This window comes from Anabas testudineus, chromosome 15 (assembly GCF_900324465.2).
Source record: "Anabas testudineus chromosome 15, fAnaTes1.2, whole genome shotgun sequence".
Lineage (NCBI taxonomy): Eukaryota > Metazoa > Chordata > Actinopteri > Anabantiformes > Anabantidae > Anabas > Anabas testudineus.
The window spans coordinates 14343054-14362231 of record NC_046624.1 but is presented as its reverse complement, the minus strand read 5'-3'; the positions used below and the strand labels follow the sequence as shown (position 1 = coordinate 14362231).

At 38.0% G+C, this 19178-nt stretch overlaps 1 protein-coding gene across 1 annotated transcript in view; it reads left to right on the top strand.

The window, feature by feature from the left end:
• ryr2b (ryanodine receptor 2b (cardiac)) overlaps positions 1-19178 on the top strand; it is a 56196-nt gene that overhangs the window by 9613 nt on the left and 27405 nt on the right. The window contains 38 exon segments of the mRNA XM_026355468.1: positions 1225-1466; positions 2192-2384; positions 2561-2780; positions 2888-2992; positions 3142-3245; positions 3379-3462; positions 3803-3962; positions 4121-4268; positions 4513-4721; positions 5255-5429; positions 5631-5839; positions 5945-6157; positions 6327-6439; positions 6704-6818; positions 7127-7287; positions 7488-7647; positions 7877-7963; positions 8247-8473; positions 8766-8979; positions 9070-9687; positions 9791-9991; positions 10197-10308; positions 10405-10545; positions 10910-11186; positions 11346-11460; positions 11586-11718; positions 12092-12195; positions 12511-12646; positions 12902-13088; positions 13675-13783; positions 13956-14076; positions 14317-14486; positions 14977-15197; positions 15614-15704; positions 15793-15933; positions 17170-17333; positions 17536-17614; positions 17770-17859. Of these exon segments, the coding sequence (XP_026211253.1) occupies positions 1225-1466; positions 2192-2384; positions 2561-2780; positions 2888-2992; positions 3142-3245; positions 3379-3462; positions 3803-3962; positions 4121-4268; positions 4513-4721; positions 5255-5429; positions 5631-5839; positions 5945-6157; positions 6327-6439; positions 6704-6818; positions 7127-7287; positions 7488-7647; positions 7877-7963; positions 8247-8473; positions 8766-8979; positions 9070-9687; positions 9791-9991; positions 10197-10308; positions 10405-10545; positions 10910-11186; positions 11346-11460; positions 11586-11718; positions 12092-12195; positions 12511-12646; positions 12902-13088; positions 13675-13783; positions 13956-14076; positions 14317-14486; positions 14977-15197; positions 15614-15704; positions 15793-15933; positions 17170-17333; positions 17536-17614; positions 17770-17859 (6349 nt within the window).

The window sequence follows — 19178 nt, the reverse complement described above, 5'->3', positions numbered from 1 at the left end:
TAGTAAGAGTTTGGAAAAGTTATCCACTGCCTGAGGTGGTATGGCTTAGCACAAGCAATCTTTGGATATATTTGAGCCAGTTTTATCATATTTCATATTCTTTCTTCTCTCAATATTTTGACTCACTGCACCAGTCTGATCTTGTGGACACTTTCTATTTTCCTTTTCCTTTGAGCTTGTTTTTTTTTTTTTAATTCCATCTGCCTTTCTTCCACAGCAGCTGCCTTCCTTTATCGTTCTCGTCTCTATCAGCACCCCATATTTTTCTCATATCTCTTATTTTGTTTCATATTGTTCACACCTGCTCAGTCCATTCCCCAGCACTCTCTTCCTTCTTAGGCCATTCACGATCTATCACTTTTACTTCTTGTTCAACTAAATACCTCATTAGTACATTTATTGTTTGTGTTTCCTTTGCCTCGTGAATTTTCTTTATTTCCATTGTCTCCACTTCACCTACCACATTTTTATAAGTTTTTTAAGATGCTCTTATGTTTTTTTGTTCATTCATATCCTTCTCACATTTCCTCAGTGTCCTTATGTTCTCATGTTATGGGAGCTCTAATAACGGCAAGCTTAATGTCAATTTATGAAGTGGCATCTATTCTTCAATTGGTGCTTTTCTGTCATCCACATACCTCTGCATATTGTTGTTTTTCATACTGATTCCAAATGATCTTTAGTAATTTAGTTTCAGCACTGCTATTGTGAGGTCTAAAGGAAGGTGGTAGAAAAGGAGTTTTTCTGCATAGAGGTCCAAATGTCCTGCATGAGGGAAATGAAGTGTCCTCTGCAGGGCAATATGGTAAAATCAAATTAGAATCTGCCAGATATGGTCTTTGGTAGTTCCTGGATATTCAGTTCAGTAATCCTCTTAGGCACAACAAAAAATGACAGTATTGTTTAACTAACTCTAGTCATACATACTATTCATGCAAAGTTTTCAATTTAGTACTTGAATTTCTCACATGATGCTAAATGTCTCCAAAGAGATTTGGTGTTGTGTCCTACTTCAAGTTTTCATAAGCTCCATTAAATTTTCTCAGGCCTCAATTTTTCTTGACCTTTTTAGGGTTAGGGATGATTTTTTTTATGTTGTACTCATAATAATGCTGCTGTGCAATATTTGTAAAATGTCTGATGTCAGATTTATTCTGGTGTACACTGTTTTTTTTAATTCATTCTATATATTTTTTGTGTATCTTCTAAAACTTACTACTGAAGCATGAGACCAAATATCTTCCTGGCTATGGGAGAAGATTCAGCTCAGCATCGGAGGTGGTACTACGAGCTGGTTGTGGATCATGTTGATCCCTTCCTCACTTCTGAGCCCACCCACCTGCGTGTTGGCTGGGCTTGCAGTGAAGGCTACTACCCCAGGCCAACAGGAGGAGAAGGCTGGGGTGGCAATGGGGTAGGAGACTGCCTTCACTCCTATGGCTTTGATGGTCTTCATCTCTGGTCAGGTAAGGGTTGGGCTCAAATGAGGTATACGATTCAGTGTGCAGAACTGCTGCTGAAGATGCTGACTTGGTACTTTTTTTTTTTTTTTTTTTTTTTTTTTAGATGATCAGAATCTAACAAGTTTAGAGATCTATCAAATTTGATTTACTTTATTTTTATTTTAAGTATATTGGATAGTTATCATGTGTAATTCAAATTGACAATAATTAAATAAAAAAAATCCCCTATTTAATTTTAGAAAATCCCAGCTCTTTGCAGTCACTTGAAATGACACCAGTGCCTGCTGTTGTCAAGAAACTTTATTTATCCAAAAAGAGCCAGTAACATATAACATGTTTCTTTAATCCTGCACAGAGAGAGATTGTAGGTGTGAAATCAGAAGTGCTAGTGCTAGCATTAAGTGATTTTGATTAATTTAGTTTTGTCCAATATAAGAAGCAGCATTAAACACAAAGCAAAGTGATTCCATTTTGGCATTTAGTATTGAACTAAGAGACTTTCATAATCATTTTCTGTTACACTGTAAATGCCAGTGATATAGACATATATAGTCATAGCCCTGCAGCAGGCTAAAACTATACTAAGCATAGTAAACCTATCAGCGTTAATAACATGTTGCTAGACTTAATTTAAAATGAGACATGGTTGAAAGAAAAAAAAAAAAAAACAAATAAAATAAGAGATCTGAACATGAATGACCTTGAAGGCTTTGTCTCTTGAATCTCAGGCTGTGTGGGCAGGAGAGTGAGTTCTCCCTTTCCTCACCTGTTGAAAAATGACGACGTGGTCAGCTGCTGTCTTGACCTCACTGCTCCCTGCATCTCTTTTCGGGTCAATGGTCTACCTGTGCAGGGCATGTTGGAGAACTTCATTGCGGATGGATTTCTTTATCCTGTGGTCAGCTTCTCAGCTGGAGTCAAGTCAGTAGTGAAGATTTGTTTGTTTTATTCTTGTGACTATGTCTGGCTACATATTGTATGCAAAACTACTTGTAATTTGTTTTCAGTCTGTTTTCTCAAATAAAGTCTGTTTGAGTTCATACTTTTATCTCTTTAGATAGACTAAATACCTTTCCTATGCTGTTTCTGAAAACCAGGGTTCGTTTTCTGTTTGGAGGGCGACATGGAGAGTTTCGCTTCCTACCCCCACCAGGCTTTGCTCCATGCTGTGAGGCTTTGCTCCCAAAAGTGAAACTAATTATAGAGCCTTGTCATAAATACATCTTGGATCATGGAGAAGGGAAAAAAGAACTTATTGGCCCCTTAGTACCACTCGCCCAAGTTACCTTTACTCCCACACCTGTAGACATCAGCAATGTAAACATTACTTTTACTTCTTATTGTGGTGCTTGAAGAGATTCTAGCTTTTGTATATTGTATATTCTCAAATTAAAGTTGTCTCCACTGTTGCTACACTCCTATAGACAGTGTTGCCACCACAACTTGAGGACATTCGAGAAAAAATGGCAGAGAATATACATGAACTGTGGGCAATGGACAAGATTGACCTTGGATGGACATATGGACCTGTAAGAAAAGAGAAACTCCACCAGTATTTGCATACTGAACAATGTCTAGTTATTTATAAAGTGTTTTTAGTATGTAAGAATTCTTTGTAAAGACAAATGACTAAGTTTACTATGGTGCAGTTTGAAAAATAGTAACTTTTGTCAAAAAGGTGAGAGATGAGAGTAAGAAGCATGATCCTTGTCTGGTGGAGTTCTCCAAGCTTCCGGATCAGGAGAAGAACCAGAATCTTCAGATGGCTCAGGACACCCTTAGGTTGGCTCAATTACCTGATTCATTTTATTATTTTAATTTAAAAACATGATACACTGATATGTACCAACAACCCTTTACACTTTAACTGATCATTATCTGACATGATTAATTAATGTTTGTTTTTACACTGGAGGATTCTACTTGCCTTTGGGTTCCACATTGGTTTGACTGATGACCATGCTGAGGAGAGAGTCAAATACATGAGACTAGCCACCAAGTATGTACTTTTTACAATACCCAACAGAAGTAGGTACACACCTGGTCAATATCACTAAAATGTAAAGTAATTACTTATTCTGTTAATATTAATTCCAACTATGAGTAAGTTAACATTGCAGTTAGTGACATTTCTCAGTTTTTTTAAATACTGGAATATTTAAATGCATTTGTTTCACATAGGAATAATGTGGGGGTTGTTCATTGTGTCAAGATGGGGCACTGTTTTTTGTAGTGCTACACAAGAGTATCTTAATTATGAAAATTATAAAACCACAGCTGCATCATAACTACTTATTTTAATATGTTTTTGAATATCATTTTCATGCCCTCTTTCTTAGGTATGAGCAACCCAGTGGTTTTAGACCTGCACCAATAGACTTGAGCCAGGTCTCTCTGAGCACAGCCAATGAGGAAGTGGTTAACTTGCTGGCAGAAAATGATCATAATGTGTGGGCCAGGGAGCGTATCAAGCAGGGATGGACATATGGAGCCCAACAGGTTTATGTTCGATACTGTTTTTATGCATCAGGCTCTTCTGAAAAGGAATTGTTGTGAATGTGTTGATTTCATACATTTTAATATAGTATATTAAAAAAATACATTCTTGTATTCCATGTACATAATCTGTCAATGGCCATTTGCATCTGTACTCTTAGGATGTGAAAGGGAAACGGAGCCCTTACCTTGTACCTTACAGCCTTCTTGATGAAAGAAGTAGGAGAGTGGGCAGGGAGCGTGTCAGAGAGGCTGTCTGCATTCTTCTGTCTTATGGTTACAGCTTGGAAGCCCTCAGCCAAGAACAGAGTATGTCTTAGTCCTCTTATAAATTAATTGTTTATTTCACTTCTAATTATTGTTTTGTTTATGACATAAGATAATGAATGTGAATTGAATTTAAATTCATCCCCTTTTGTTAACAATATAATAAAAGCTACAGCATTGAATATTTATAATACAATAACATTGTTAACATTGTATTCGATACAGATTTATTTAGAAAGTAATTATTTTAGTAGATAATGGTATTTTCTGTTTCTTGGGTTTACAGCCACATTATCAAAAGCTTGTCTCTTCTCTGCTGAGAAGTGCAGAGTGTTGAGACCTGATAAATCATACGCTGTGACCCAGGGGAAGTGGTATTTTGAATTTGAAATACTGACAGCAGGGAATATAAGAGTCGGCTGGGCTCGACCAGGCTGCACTGCTGATAAAGAGCTTGGCTCAGATGACCAGGCATATGTCTTTGATGGATCTGAGGTAAGAAATTCAAATGTGACAGTGCTTAATACAGCTAAGTGGCTAGTGTTGTTAACACAGCATTAAGCCTAAATCACAGACCAACATAACTCTACTGTGTTTAAAAAAAAATTTTTTCTCATGGTTCTCAAACATTTCTTACTATACTTGCCTAATATACACAATTACTTAACTTGATCTGATAAAAGAGGATGTTTTGGAGAGCAGACTTAGACAGTCTGAGCTTAATAATCACCTGTAAAATATTCTAACACTAATTGAAATTACACATACAAGTCCAACAGAATAATTTCCTTAAGTAAACAAGTTGCATGTCCAAGCAGTATAGTATTGAGGACACTAAAGACATGAAAAATATTGTTTTACTTACCAGTACAAATGTAAGTTGAGCCTGACAAAGCCTGTTTTAGTCTGATGATCACACTAGCATCTTACTCGATTTAATGCTGTGAAATGTTGTGCTGCTTCTCGTGTTCCTATCAGAGATGTTTACACTTGTCTCTTTTTCTGTCTAAATTGTCTGTTGCTTTCAGGCTCAGTGGTACCATCAGGGCAGTGAGCCCCTGGGACGTCTGTGGCAGCGAGGCGATGTGGTGGGTTGCTTGGTGGACATGGTTGAACGCACCATGATGGTCACGCTCAATGGAGAGCTTCTGTTTAATGACAGAGGATCAGAACTGGCTGCCAAGGACTTCGATATCAAAGATGGTCTGGAAGTGTTTTTCACTTTTTACAGTGAATTGCACAGACATTGTACTGTCTGTTCAATTGAAAGATAATAAATCAAGACAAAGAGTAATATTCTTTTCTTGAATGAAATTCAAATTCAAGAAATTCAACCTAATACTAATACTTAATAAACTTATTTTTAAGAAAAAGGCATGTTTCTTGTCTCTTCCCATTTCCCAGGTCTGTTACCTGTGGTCAGTGTTGGGGTGAACCAGGTGGGGAGGCTGAACCTGGGCCGTCAAGTAGACTCCCTACAGTACTTCACTGTGTGTGGTCTACAGGAGGGCTATGAGCCATTTGCTGTCAACATGTCCAAAGATCCGGCCCTGTGGATAAGTTGGAAACAGCCTCAATTTACCCACATACTGCCTGATGATCACAAGTTACAGGTTGGTTCATGTATTTTTTTTAGACTTTGCCTCTACTGGACTGAGGGTTGTGTCTGGCACTGGTTAATTCACACTGATCCATATTTTGTTAATTTCTTGTTGAAGGTCACAAAAGTCAGTGGCTCAGTGGATTCCCCATCAAACCTGAGGGTATCTCACCGGTTATTTGGACACCACAGTGGAGGCAGTGACATGGGTTTTTACCGACTCAGCATGTCTGTTGAATGTGCTGCCATCCTTACTAGTCCTGCTGGAGGTGTGCTTCCATTGGCCTCCAATGTTCTCTCCCCAGGTTAAGAAGATTTTGTATCATACATAGTTTGTTTTATTAGTCATTAAAAGCATGTAAAAACGAAAATGCAAGTATGGAACTATCCACATTACTGGTTCCACCATTATGACATTGATGAATTGTTGTGCTTAAGCTTCCCAGTCCCTGCTTTAATTAATTCCTGTTATCCTTTCAGGAAGAAAAGAGCAAGAAGAGATAGACTCTGACTTTGAGGTTCTGATGAAATCAGCTCACAATTTTGCTGGTTCAAAGGATGAGCTTAACTATAAGGATCATAGCCAAGACAAAACCTCAAGACTGAAACAACGGTATGGGAAACCAAAATTAGTGAAATATGTATTAAAGCAAGTATAAAAAAATAGAAGTAATGCTTTGGTACTACTATCCTGGTATTGGTACTGCTACTACAATAAAAGTACTGCTGTTATTGGTGAACTTCAGAAAGGATAATGAGATGCCACCTATTAGTAAATGCTGTGTATTCACCTGTTTCTCTATATTTGACTGGCATTTAATCAAAAAGGGGGTTTCTCAGAATTACACATTCATGTTTTATTTTTCTTTTTTGTAAGGTTCATGCTGAAGAAGACTAAACCAGGCCTCGTCAGCAGCAACTCATCTGCACGTCTTTTAGAAGATGTTGTCGTTGATAAAGATAACTATGATCACCTTATCCAGAGCTCCAGAGTAAGGCTTTAAGTTACTCTTTCTCTAACTAACCATAAACAGATAACCACAAATATAAAAATAAAATTTTTTTGTGCTGTTATTTTAAAATTACTTTAAAATATCTATTAATAATAGCAGAAATTACCAAATGGGGGGCGCTCTTTAGCCTCCGTTTGTCTAAAATGAAACCACTTGTTATGCAGGGCTTATGCGCTTGGATTATGTTTGAACTCTGTTCTGCTAGATGTACAGTAATTACCAGCCACAGTTCAAACATGCAAAATGCAAATGCCAAGTATTGACACCAGCTGACCTCTCTCTTGCAGTATTATTACTCAGTGAGAGTTCTTCCAGGCCAGGAGCCCTTTAATGTGTGGGTAGGATGGGTGACATCTGACTTTCATCCGTGTGACATGGCATTTGACAGCAATAATGTCCACACTGTGACTGTCACCCTCGGAGATGACAGTGGCAAAGTGCAGGAAAGGTTAGTTTGCACCGGGAATTCCTTTGTCATTCGTTGTCATTAGTATGGGTGAATTTGCCAAGAATTTAAAACCTAATTTCAGTGAGAGATGATGATTGCTGTCATGAGCTTTCTCTTTCATTATTGCAAATTTTTTATTACAAGAACTTCTTTGTTGTATTCTGTTGTGCTGTAAATTAGCAACTCTCATTTTTTCACAGCGTGAAGAGGTGTAACTGTTACATGGTGTGTGCTGGAGAGGCAACAGGCCTGTCTCAGAGTCGGAGAAGCTCAGGGTTGGAAATTGGCTGTTTGATAGACACAGCTACTGGGCTACTAACCTTTACCTCCAGTGGAGTGGAGATGACCACCTACTACCAAGTATGTCACACAGCAAATTTAGTTAAGAGGACATAGCTAGCCTTAAGGACAATGGTACACACCTGTGTACATTGGGGTCCCAGGATTTAAACAAACAAACAAAAAAACAAACCAAAAACATAAATTCCAATAATTTTTTAAATGCAATTGAAAGCTACTATATATCACACTTAATTGCTTATTAAAACAATACATTTAAGCTGATCAATGTTATTTTACTACTGATCAGGTGGAACCTAGCACAAAGCTCTTTCCTGCTGTTTTTGTCAAACCAACCACCAGCAACATGTTCCAGTTTGAACTGGGACGTATTAAGGTAAAATAACTTTAATAATTAATCCTGTCAGAAGAATGTTGTGTTTTTCTCTTTGTCAGCATGATGTATAAAAAGAAACATGTTTAATTAATGCTGATGAATCATGGTCAACAGAGGTGATCAATTATTAATTAGATTTCAGCCTTGCAAGTCAGTGAACATTTTGTTGGATTTTTTTTTTTTGTGGAGTACCTTTCAGTGTGTTTTTCAGCTTCATTGATTTTATGTTAATGTTTTGTAGTCTGGTACTCTAGCGCTTGTAATTGTCTCCCTTTCAATCCAGAATGCGATGCCACTATCAGCAGGTTTACTTCGGAGCCATAGAAGAAATGCCACTCCTCAGTGCCCTCCAAGATTTCAGGTCCAACATCTCAGCACAGGAACCTGGATCAGAGTACCAGACCATGCGTTAAAGGTGCTGGTAGATCGGCCAGATGACCATCATGGATGGAGAGTCCAATGCTCTGAGCCCCTGCAAGCCATGGCCTTGCAGATCCCTGATGAAAACAGGTTAAACAGGAATGAATGTATTTTTTAATTAAGCTTGCAGATTTAAATGTATAGTGATGCGTTTGTAATGTTACCATCTGACATGTCCCTTGATCCACTGTGATGGACTAGCCCCAGTTGAAACACTCTTAAGTGTATAGCATCAGCATCAAACATGCAACAAACTGTAGTTGTAAATTCAGGCCTCCTTTCAAAGTGCTGCTTGTATTCTTAGTTGTCAACTGAAGCTTTAATTTGTTCTTGGACAAGAAAATTGACCATATCTTTACTTTTTAATTACTTTTTGTACCAGGTGTGTTGACATTTTGGAGCTGTCTGAACTTGATGATCTTTTGACCTTTCATTACCACACCCTCCTACTCTACTGCTCTTTATGTGCCTTTGGCAACACCAGAGTTTGCCATGCCCTCTGCAGTCATGTAGACCAGTCTCAAATCTTACATGCCATTCAGAATCCCAGCCTCCCTGGCCCACTCCGCTCTGCATTTTACCAGCTACTTATTCAGGTAATTGTTTGTTGAAGTTAAATGACAAAATAAATAAACCTTTAGTCTTCAAAGAATAAATAATATTCTTTGGTTATTTTTGTTCTTTAGATTTACCTCAGCAGCCACACAACAGCATGTCTCATGATGAACCACGAGTACATTGTGCCTATGTCAGACCAGACCAGAGAAATCACCCTTTATCCCACATCTACGAAATGTCTAAATGGGGGGAATTGTCAAACTTTGGAAGTCATTCCCAGCACCAGTCTTAGCACATCCCTTAAGCCAAAACTACATTTCTCATCTCCTTGTTTTGTCTGGAGTGAGGGGGTGGAAGGAGAATGTGCAGGTGAAATGGCTTTCACAGACAGCCCAGAAATCCCACTGGACACCTTGAAGAATCTGACTATGGAGATGCTGATTTCAGGAGTGTGGGCTGTGGATCAGGGTGTGAGGGATCCTGTAGGAGGCAGCATTGAGCTTCTGCTGGTTCCCCTAATTAGACTGTTTTGTTCCTTACTTGCAATGGGGGTATTTGAGGATGAGGACCTAGGCAAAGTTCTGAGACTGATAGAGCCAGAGGTCTTCTCCAAAAGAGCTAAAGGTCTTGAGGACACATGGGGAAAAGATGCAAGTAATGACAATGAAGGAGGAAACAAAAAAGAAAATGACACTCCTAAAAAAGGACTCCTTCAAATGAAGCTGCCAGAAGCTGTCAAACTTCAGGTGAAAAAATAAGCAGATTTGATTGGATGTAATTTTGAATACGCCAGATGCTATTATATTTCTACAAGCCATTTAAAATGAATCACCACATTTCTTTCTACAGCTCTGTCATTTGCTGTCCTACCTGTGTGACTGCCAGGTGCGCCACAGGGTAGAAGCTGTGGTTGCCTTCTCTGACAACTTTGTGGGTCAACTTCAGGAGAACCAGCGCTTGCGCTACAACCAGGTCATGCAGGCACTCAACATGTCTGCTGCTCTTACTGCCCGCAAGACCAAGGAGTTCCGCTCACCTCCACAGGAACAGGTTGGATGGGCTGAAGTCAAGTCCAATTATGAATATTACCTGAGAGGATAACAGTGTGAAAAATACAATTTGTCTTTTGCTATGTTGTAGGAGCTATGCACAAATACATGAAAAAGGAATACTAAAAAAAAAAAAAAGCTGTGTCATCATGGTTCGCAAGATGCATGTGGCATTTCTTAAAATATCATCTATGACCTGTCCTTAGATCAAAATGCTGCTGAGCTTCAGAGAGGGTGAGCAGCAGGAGAACTGTCCATGTCCAGTGGAAATCCAGCACCTCCTGCAAGACTTTCATCAGCTTCTGACTACACATTGTGGTTTGAACACTGTTTATCTTCAGCTTCATTGAACCAGAGAACGTTAAAATTGTTGCCACTGAGGAAATCATATTTTATTTTGCTGTTATTGTGCAGGCATTGAATTGGACAGTGACAGTGAATATGAAGAGGATGTTGAGATGTCTGTAAAAGATCGGCTTCTGAATTTAGTGGCAAAAATCACTAGACTGAGATGGACACCTAAAGGAGTAGAGAAGTGTCTATTGCAGAGTGCCAGTAAGTAACTTATTAAAATTGTTTTAGTGTCTCATTTTGTTTTAATACAGTACTCTCCTTTTGCATGCTCTGTTTATGTTTTCATGGGATCATTAATGGTTTTTGCTTCATTATTCGCAATAATATATAAACATTCTTGGGCTGTTATAAGAATAATCTGGTGAATGAGAATAAAAAACAATAAACTTGCATTAGAAATATTTTCAATGAAGTCATTCACTGGCATATCTATTTAGGCAGGTCTCGGACAACTACCTAAAAATGAAATATTGAAATTGGTCTCATTCACTCAACATAGAGGCAAAAGCAAGAACTGTTTAATTCTACTTATATTATCACTTTTCACATGCTGGTACTTTTTCAGAGTCCCTGAAAAAGCTGATCTCTGAGACGATGGTGCGCTGGGCCCAAGAGAGTGAGATGGATAACCCTGAACTGGTTGGGGCTGTTTTCTCATTGCTGCATCGCCAGTATCAGGGCCTTGATGGGCAAATGGCAGGACCACTCTCGAGAGCTTATACCATCAGCCAAGCTTCGGTTGAGGACACCATGACTCTGCTGGCATCCTTGGGCCAAATCCGCTCTCTCCTCAGTGTCCGGATGGGTAAAGAAGAGGAGAGGCTGATGATCAGAAAATTAGGGTAAGAGGAAATGTGCAGTGCAGCATGAGGCTGCTTTTATACTTCTTGAGTGAAATAATAAATTGCATTATAATGTCTTCTTGAGTACAGTGAAAAGTAGTTATACAATGTTTTTTTTTTTTCTTTCCATTTTCTCTTTTTTTTGTATTTGCTATACAGAGACATCATGAATAATAAAGTTTTCTACCAGCACCCCAACCTAATGAGGGCATTGGGGATGCATGAGACTGTGATGGAGGTTATGGTGAATGTTTTAGGAGAAGGGGAGTCAAAGGTGAGAGAGAAATTACAATTTAGTGACAATATGGAGGAAATGTTCAGGTTTTTCAATTAGTTTGTTACTTGAACATTAACATCTGCCATGTTGCTTTTCTTTATATTTATGCATCCGTTTATTAGGAGACTGCCTTTCCGAAAATGGTGGCCAGCTGCTGTCGATTCCTGTGTTATTTTTGTCGCATAAGCAGTCACAATCAGGGGGCATTGTTTGACCATCTCAGCTACCTGCTGGAAAACAGCAGTGTTGGATTAGGTACATTTTATACTCTGACTTATCTATGTATGACTAAGTGATGTTTTAAAGTAAGACATTTAAATTTTATATTTGTAACAATAATTTTCAAGGATTATTTTACAAGGCTGCATTGAATTACTCAGATATGTGTTGTCAAGACGTGCAGAAATAATCTTACACATATGGGGTGGAAAACGTTTCTTTGAGGTGCTGTTAGTGTGGTGAAATTAACATTTGGGCTATTAAAAACCTGAAGGTGAGGGCTTCCTATCCCTATGATAACAAATTATTATTATTATTATTATTATTATTATTATTATATATAGTATTATTATTTTATATATTATTTTATGTAGTTGTTGTTGTTGTTGTTGTTTTTTTTTTCTCTTAGCTTCACCATCAATGCGTGGGGCCACTCCTCTGGACGTGGCAGCAGCTTCTGTAATGGATAATATTGAACTGGCTTTAGCACTGAGAGAACCTGACCTAGAAAAGGTGGGTTTGTATTCTGTGTCCTCTACATTGCGCTGTACGATGTGACGAATGTACAGTTTTTAATTAGAAAAAGAAAAACACAATTGTTGAATAACTTGAATAGAGAAAGTCTGACTGTATTTTGTATTTTTTGACACAGACAAAAAGGTTACCTCTAGGTAATGTAAATAATATAGAGGAAGCAAAGCAGAGAGTTGTTGGAGGAGATCATACTCTAAAATCCCATATTAAAGCAACAAATTTACCAAATTTACCAGAAAAATATTAATACTGCCCACTAAATATGCTAATTCTATAATCTAATCAAATATTCAGGTGGTGCAGTACCTTGCTGGCTGTGGTCTACAGAGCTGTCCAATACTAGTTGCTAAAGGCTATCCTGATATTGGATGGAATCCTGTGGAGGGCGAGCGTTACCTGGACTTTCTGCGGTTTGCTGTCTTCTGCAATGGTTGGTTGTACCAATTAAGTTTCTCATTCAGAAGACATCCTTTGTTTTAAATGTCAAAATACCAGAACTCAGATTAACAGTTCTTTGGATAGTGATCTTGTTCAGTCAATCATACACAGGTTGTTTTCCAGTTACATGATTAACACAATAGGTCATGTGATTGCTTTTAAATGTACAGTGTTCTTCCATACGTAATTCACAATTTTATCCAGTTCACCAGTGGTTATTCTTATCGTTTGTGATCCTTGACCATAGGTGAGAGTGTAGAGGAGAATGCTTATGTAGTCCTGAGGCTGCTTATACGTCGTCCTGAGTGTTTTGGCCCTGCCCTCAGAGGTGATGGAGGAGAAGGTCTCTTAGCAGCCATGGAGGAGGCCATAAGGATCTCTGAGGATCCTTCTATGGATGGACCTTGTACCAGATACCAGTCCAACAGAACACCGTCAGTATTTTAGAATTTAATATCTTAGGAATGATTTAATTTTAATTATTTTAAATTTTAGAAAATGCATGTAGTATTATACTTAAAGGCATATGCATGGATAAACTTTGTAATTGTTTTTGTTTTTTTTTAAGACAGTAGCTGAACAGTAATCAAGTTATGCAGGTTTAGTGCATCACGTGTTTGTATTTTATAGTGTAGTAAACCAGTTTTACAAAAGCAATTTTAATACTTTATGAAAATAGTTCTAAAGAAAGTTTTTCTCCCAAGCTTTTTGGTTATTGATTCTGGAACACAGTATCTGTGTTCAGCCACTATGCCCTTGGTAAACAGAGCCTAATAACAAAATACCATATGGCAAAAGTTCAGTGACTTATTCAGTTACTTATTTTCAGTTTTTGTGGGCAGGTGGTGGCTGACCCCTGTGCTGTCTGCCTCACTGCTATTGTAAAATGGACATTTTGAATACATACTTATTTGTTCAATTAGACATATTTTGCCTATTTGTTTTTATAGGGATCACAAACCATTTAATTCTGTTAAAACTTCTTACTAATATTCTTACTGTTATTGTGTCCTCTTACAGAGATACTGTTCAGGATAGTGACAGTGATCTCATTCATATGGGGCATGCCATCATGACCTTCTACTCAGCCCTTATTGACTTGCTGGGTCGCTGTGCTCCAGAGAGGCATGTGGGTATTTTCCTGGCCTTTAGCAGCTCGTTCCTATCAATATCCACTCATGTCTCAAATGGTTCTTGCATGTATTTATTGTATTGCTTGTATTTATTCCATGATTATACATCATTCCTTTGTAAACAGTAAAGTGCATACAACAATGTTTTTGTTTTTTTATATTATCCAGTTGATACAACAAGGCAAAGGAGATGCTATTCGCATCAGAGCAATTCTGAGGTCACTCATCCCCATTCAGGATCTTGAGGGAGTCATTAGCATCTCCTTTCAAACTCCTTCAGTGTCTAAAGGTCAGCTGATATGATCAGTATATTCAACTTGTATTACGTTCTTGTGCAGAAACCTGTCTTGCCTGTTACTAATGAATTTTAAATAATTACATTTAAAATCTCATTAGGCAGTAAAGCCTCACTCTGATATTTTTGTAGTTATAATGTCCATTTGACTCTCTTGCAGTGTCACCATCCTGTACGTGTATAAGCATGTCAAAATGACCTTTAGTTATGTTTCCTATTGATTTGTTTCTCCAGATGCTCAGGTGGTTGAGCCTGACCTATCTACAGTGTTTTGCCCAGACCACAAGGCAGCTATGGTTCTGTTTCTGGACCGCGTTTATGGCATTGAGCACCAGAGTTTTTTTCTCCGCCTACTAGAAGTTGGCTTTCTGCCTGACCTTCAGGCAGCTGTCTCGCTTGACACCGTGAGCAGAATATTTTTTATATTGTTGCCGTTCACCTGCTTGAAGGATTCAGTATAACACTGAAAGAGTAATTTGTGACTATCTATTGATCTGAGCTATACCCTGACGCCATCTTGTCCATAACATTGACTTTACCATTTCATAATACAGTTTTGGTTCATAAAACAGTTATTGTTGGAAAAACATCACCAGACAGATCAATTGAACTGACATAAATGTATGAGACTTGGTTGTCTCAGTTTGCTTATATAATTATTTCTAAGATTTTGTGTTTTGTCTTGAATGAAGCATAGTATGCATCCCTTTAATACAATATTTGTTGTGATAAGCATGCACATAAAATTGATCTGAGATGTCAAAACCTTTGTTCAGATTCCTGATCATTTTCCCCACTTTGTCTTTCTGTCTCCCCACTCAATCTTGTATGTATCTTTTGTTCCACTTAGCTAATTGGATCCTGTGTAAGTGTAACCTCTCTTTTTGATTGCAGACTGATTTAGGATCCACTGATATGGCTTTGGCCCTGAATAGATACTTGTGCACAGCTGTGCTTCCCCTGCTCACCAAATGTTCATCTCTCTTCTGTGGATTAGAGGACCATACCTTGGTGGTTGATTCTCTCATTCAAGCAATCTACAGCCTCTCTAAGGCTCTTAGCTTGACCAAGGCTCAGGAAGACACTATTGAAGATTGTTTGTTGGCTGTATGCAGGTAGGGTTTTAAGGTGGAATAATGAATTAACCTACAGTTGTAGTTGTTGTGATACAATGATTTTTAATTTCTTAATTATTAGCTTCTCATATCCATTGGCATCATTGCCTTTTAGCAGTTTGACCAAATCTTATGTTAAGCAGATGCCTCATTGGACACTTATAACAACTCATATTTAATGAATTGCTATAAAGCCTGTGTTTGCCCAGTGCATATGTAATTTACCAAAATCAATTAGGTTAAGGTTTTAAAATAAGGTTTTAATTAACTTGACATGCCCATGGCACAGCCTCAAGTTTCAAGACAGATGATAATTGGTCATAGGAATATTCACTGGGAGTATGTGTATAGATTAACAGATGTGATATGCATTTGCTCATGCGACTAATTCTGCACTCATCTAATTGTGTTCTCAGTAAACTGCAACCATCTATGATGCAGTCGTTTCTTAGACGTCTTGTATTTGACGTTCCCCATCTCACAGACCAAAGCATGATCCCACTAAAGGTAAATACAGAAATTACAGTTTGTATTTACTTGTACAACATTAGATTAATTTGATGACTTTGCTCAATACTGTTTGTTTGTCTACTAGCTCTTAACCAGTCATTATGAGCAGAAATGGAAGTACTATTCACTAACTGGAGGGCAAAGTGACCAAGGCTTGGCATCTGAAGAGGAACTCCACCTGTCTAGAAAGTTGTTCTGGGGAGTGTTTAAGGCCTTGGCAAAGAAGGTAAACCATAATAATATTTTTTGTGGAATGCAAATATAGTTACAGAAAATAATACATTTCTCCTTTTTGGACAGTTGAATTGTACCAGTGATCTGTTGCTTTTCTTTTTCCATCCTCTTCAAAGTCTGTTTCAGTTGAAATGGCAAAATGCATACTTGATGATCTCCTTTAGAGTACTACTGTGAGAACTAGAGTGGGGGAGGATAAAACACACTGCAGATTAAGAGTTAATTTTTCATTTTCTGGTATAAAACCATCCATCTTTACACAGTCCTGCTGGAAATGTGAGGGATGTAATCAATAACTGAATCTTCTCTCTGTTCACTGTAAGCATGCACCAGAATATTTCTGCCAGACACTTACCTGACTGATACAGAACATGAAAACTTCAAAGGCATAAGTTCATGAGGTCATTCCAGACCCACATGTGGCCCACATCAAACAGCCTCAGAAACCATGCTCATAGTCAGCATTGTCAGTGAAAATTTTACTTGCCGCATTACTCAATAAGTACCATGTGTACTGTTTCAGTTGGCCTATTTATTGCACTTCTATCTAAATTAGTTGGAGTAATTAGATTTCTTACTACTGAACCTGTATTCTAACAGGGTTTTTACTTTGGTGATCTATGATACAGATGTCATTTAGAGAAAATGTTTCTGAAACTGGTATGTATTTATATCTAAAGTAATTAAATCAAATGCAGTATTGAATTGAAAGAAAGCTGATTTTCTCAGCTGAATAGTGTTTTGTAAAATTCAGATATGTGCACAGTAAAACAAACAAGAAATACAGGGGCATGCATTCTTGCTGTTGCAAAGCACTCAAGACATTTATTCAATTCAGTTGTATTATTAATTCATCATTCAGTTGTGGAGTTGTGTTGCCAGTTATGCTATTGTGTTCCAGCTTTGCAGTGTGCCAGTTTTGGTTCTGAGGGTACTGGGTTGGAAGAAACCTAATTATTGACCAGCTTCTTATAAATTAGGATTTTGGTATAAACACATTATTGCTGTGAATGCATACTAGCTCTCTAGTTTAAACTGAACTACTGATGTACCGCTCCTTTTTAATTATGGTGTTCTGTATAAAATGTCAGGCTGGTGACAAATCCTGTTTTGATCATCTTTTTGAGAACATGCTGGCCAAGGAAGATTGGTGCATTTTTAAAATCTTTTCAGTAATTCATATGTTTTACCTTATGTTATTTTTCTGTCTTTCTCTCCCACAATGTAGCCCTATGAGCCTCAGTTATATAGGTTGTGTGTCCAATGCCTGGCTGCAGTGGCCAAAGCTCTGCCTCCTGATCACATGGACAAAAACTGCACATCTCAGACAGAGAGAAAAATATCCATGGACACAGATATAGACTTTGACCCCCAGCCGGTAGATACCTCCAAGTAAGATACCAAACAAAAAAAATTGCATGTTGATTCTGGATATTCTTGTTCTGCTCCACAGAAAGTGTAATCTGAAATTTGGTTAACATAAAACAAACCTATTTACATGCTTACATTGTACAACGAATAACACACTAATTTACCTAAACTATTTTATTATTTGCAAGAGCTAAATGATGGATTATTTCTATTTCCGCACTAGCGTGTCAGTCCCAGAGACATTGGAGTTTGTAGTGAACAAGTATGCAGAGCATACACATGAGAAGTGGTCACTGGACAAGGTAATATCACAATAATTATTTTATTCGAATCCAAATGATGTATATAAATTGGTTACAACTGCATTGTGTAAAAACAATACTCTGTGTGGTTGAGATAACATTTGATGCATTTTTCCAGTGTGTGTAATTTTTATTGAATCTGTTATCTCCATTAGTTTGCCAATGGCTGGGTTCATGGGGAGCAGCTTTGTGAGAACACCAAGGTTCATCCTCTCCTTAAGCCTTACAGGGCACTGGCTGAGAAGGTAGACTGAAGTCAGTTTCATGTTGTGTGCATGTGAGAGAGAGAGTACTTCAGAAAAGAAACCAGTGAACCGTCAAATCCCACAGGCACTTGCATGCCAAGTGTGGATATAATATAAAAGATTTACCGTATTTTCCGCACTTTAAGGCGCACCGCATTATAAGGCGCATAGAATAGACGCTACAGTAGAGGCTGGCGTTACGTTATGCAACATTAGATGGAGCTGCGCTAAAGGGAATGTCAACAAAACAGTCAGAGTGTCAGGAGTTAGTAGGACCAATAATAAGGCCGAAGCAATCTACTCAGTTCAGTGCGTTTATTATGGCACACAAACAAAACTACAGCGCAAGCATCAGCTGAGCAGTCTTTTCTTTAGAAAAACACAAAAGGAGTCAATAATAATACCTGGTGGAAAGTCCTTGAAACATAGATAATCCAAACCCGTAGCTCCAATAGGAAATCCAAAATAATCCAACAGATAATCCAACGAAAAACACCGGCATAAAACACAAACTGGGAAAAAGTATCACAGTCCATACTCCAAAGCAATGATCCATGTAGCAGAATCCTCGGCCATCGACTACTTTAAGTCCTCCACATTAGTTTGTCATGAGTTCGTCCGGTGCACAACAGGTGCAATCAATCGGCTTCACGAATGTCAAGCTGCTGCATGAACAACATTCCACCCGGAAATGGGACCTTCAAAATAAGAGGTCAGCCTGAAAGGTAGTCGGCGGATACTCGCACAGAGAGGTCGGTCAAACTTTATTAAAAGGTTGCCATCATGCCTTTCAGTTTAGGTGATAAATGAATAACAATAAGTTGTGACAAAGGCAGCTAAAAAGTATTATAGTATTGTTCTTAAAGATTTGTCAGAGTGAGAGTTGTGTATTTTAGTTGATCTTTGTTAAGATAATTAGTTGCAGAGTGAGCGCTCTTTCCACTCTCTGTTCAATAGTACAGCTTTCTTCGTCAGTAAATTAAGCTAGTTTAGTTTCCACAGTAAAACGAACTGGTTCATGTCTATGCTGAGTGTACTTTATACGTTTGTGCCTTGGAAAGCATTTATCTTTGTAAGTATTAACATGTTTATTGTCATTAGAAGTATGTTAGTTGTTACCTGTTACATGTGATAAATTACGTGCGTGTTATTGTAATTAACTTAATTCAAGTCAAGCTAGCGTGTGCGAGTGTAACATACCAAATGTGTAACGATGTGTATTATTTGTTAATTTAGTTTCTTTCAGTTACATAAAGAAAACATAGGAGTTTGTCCTCCACCTGTAGCCATCTCACTTTGTTCCCTCGGAAACTCTGTTT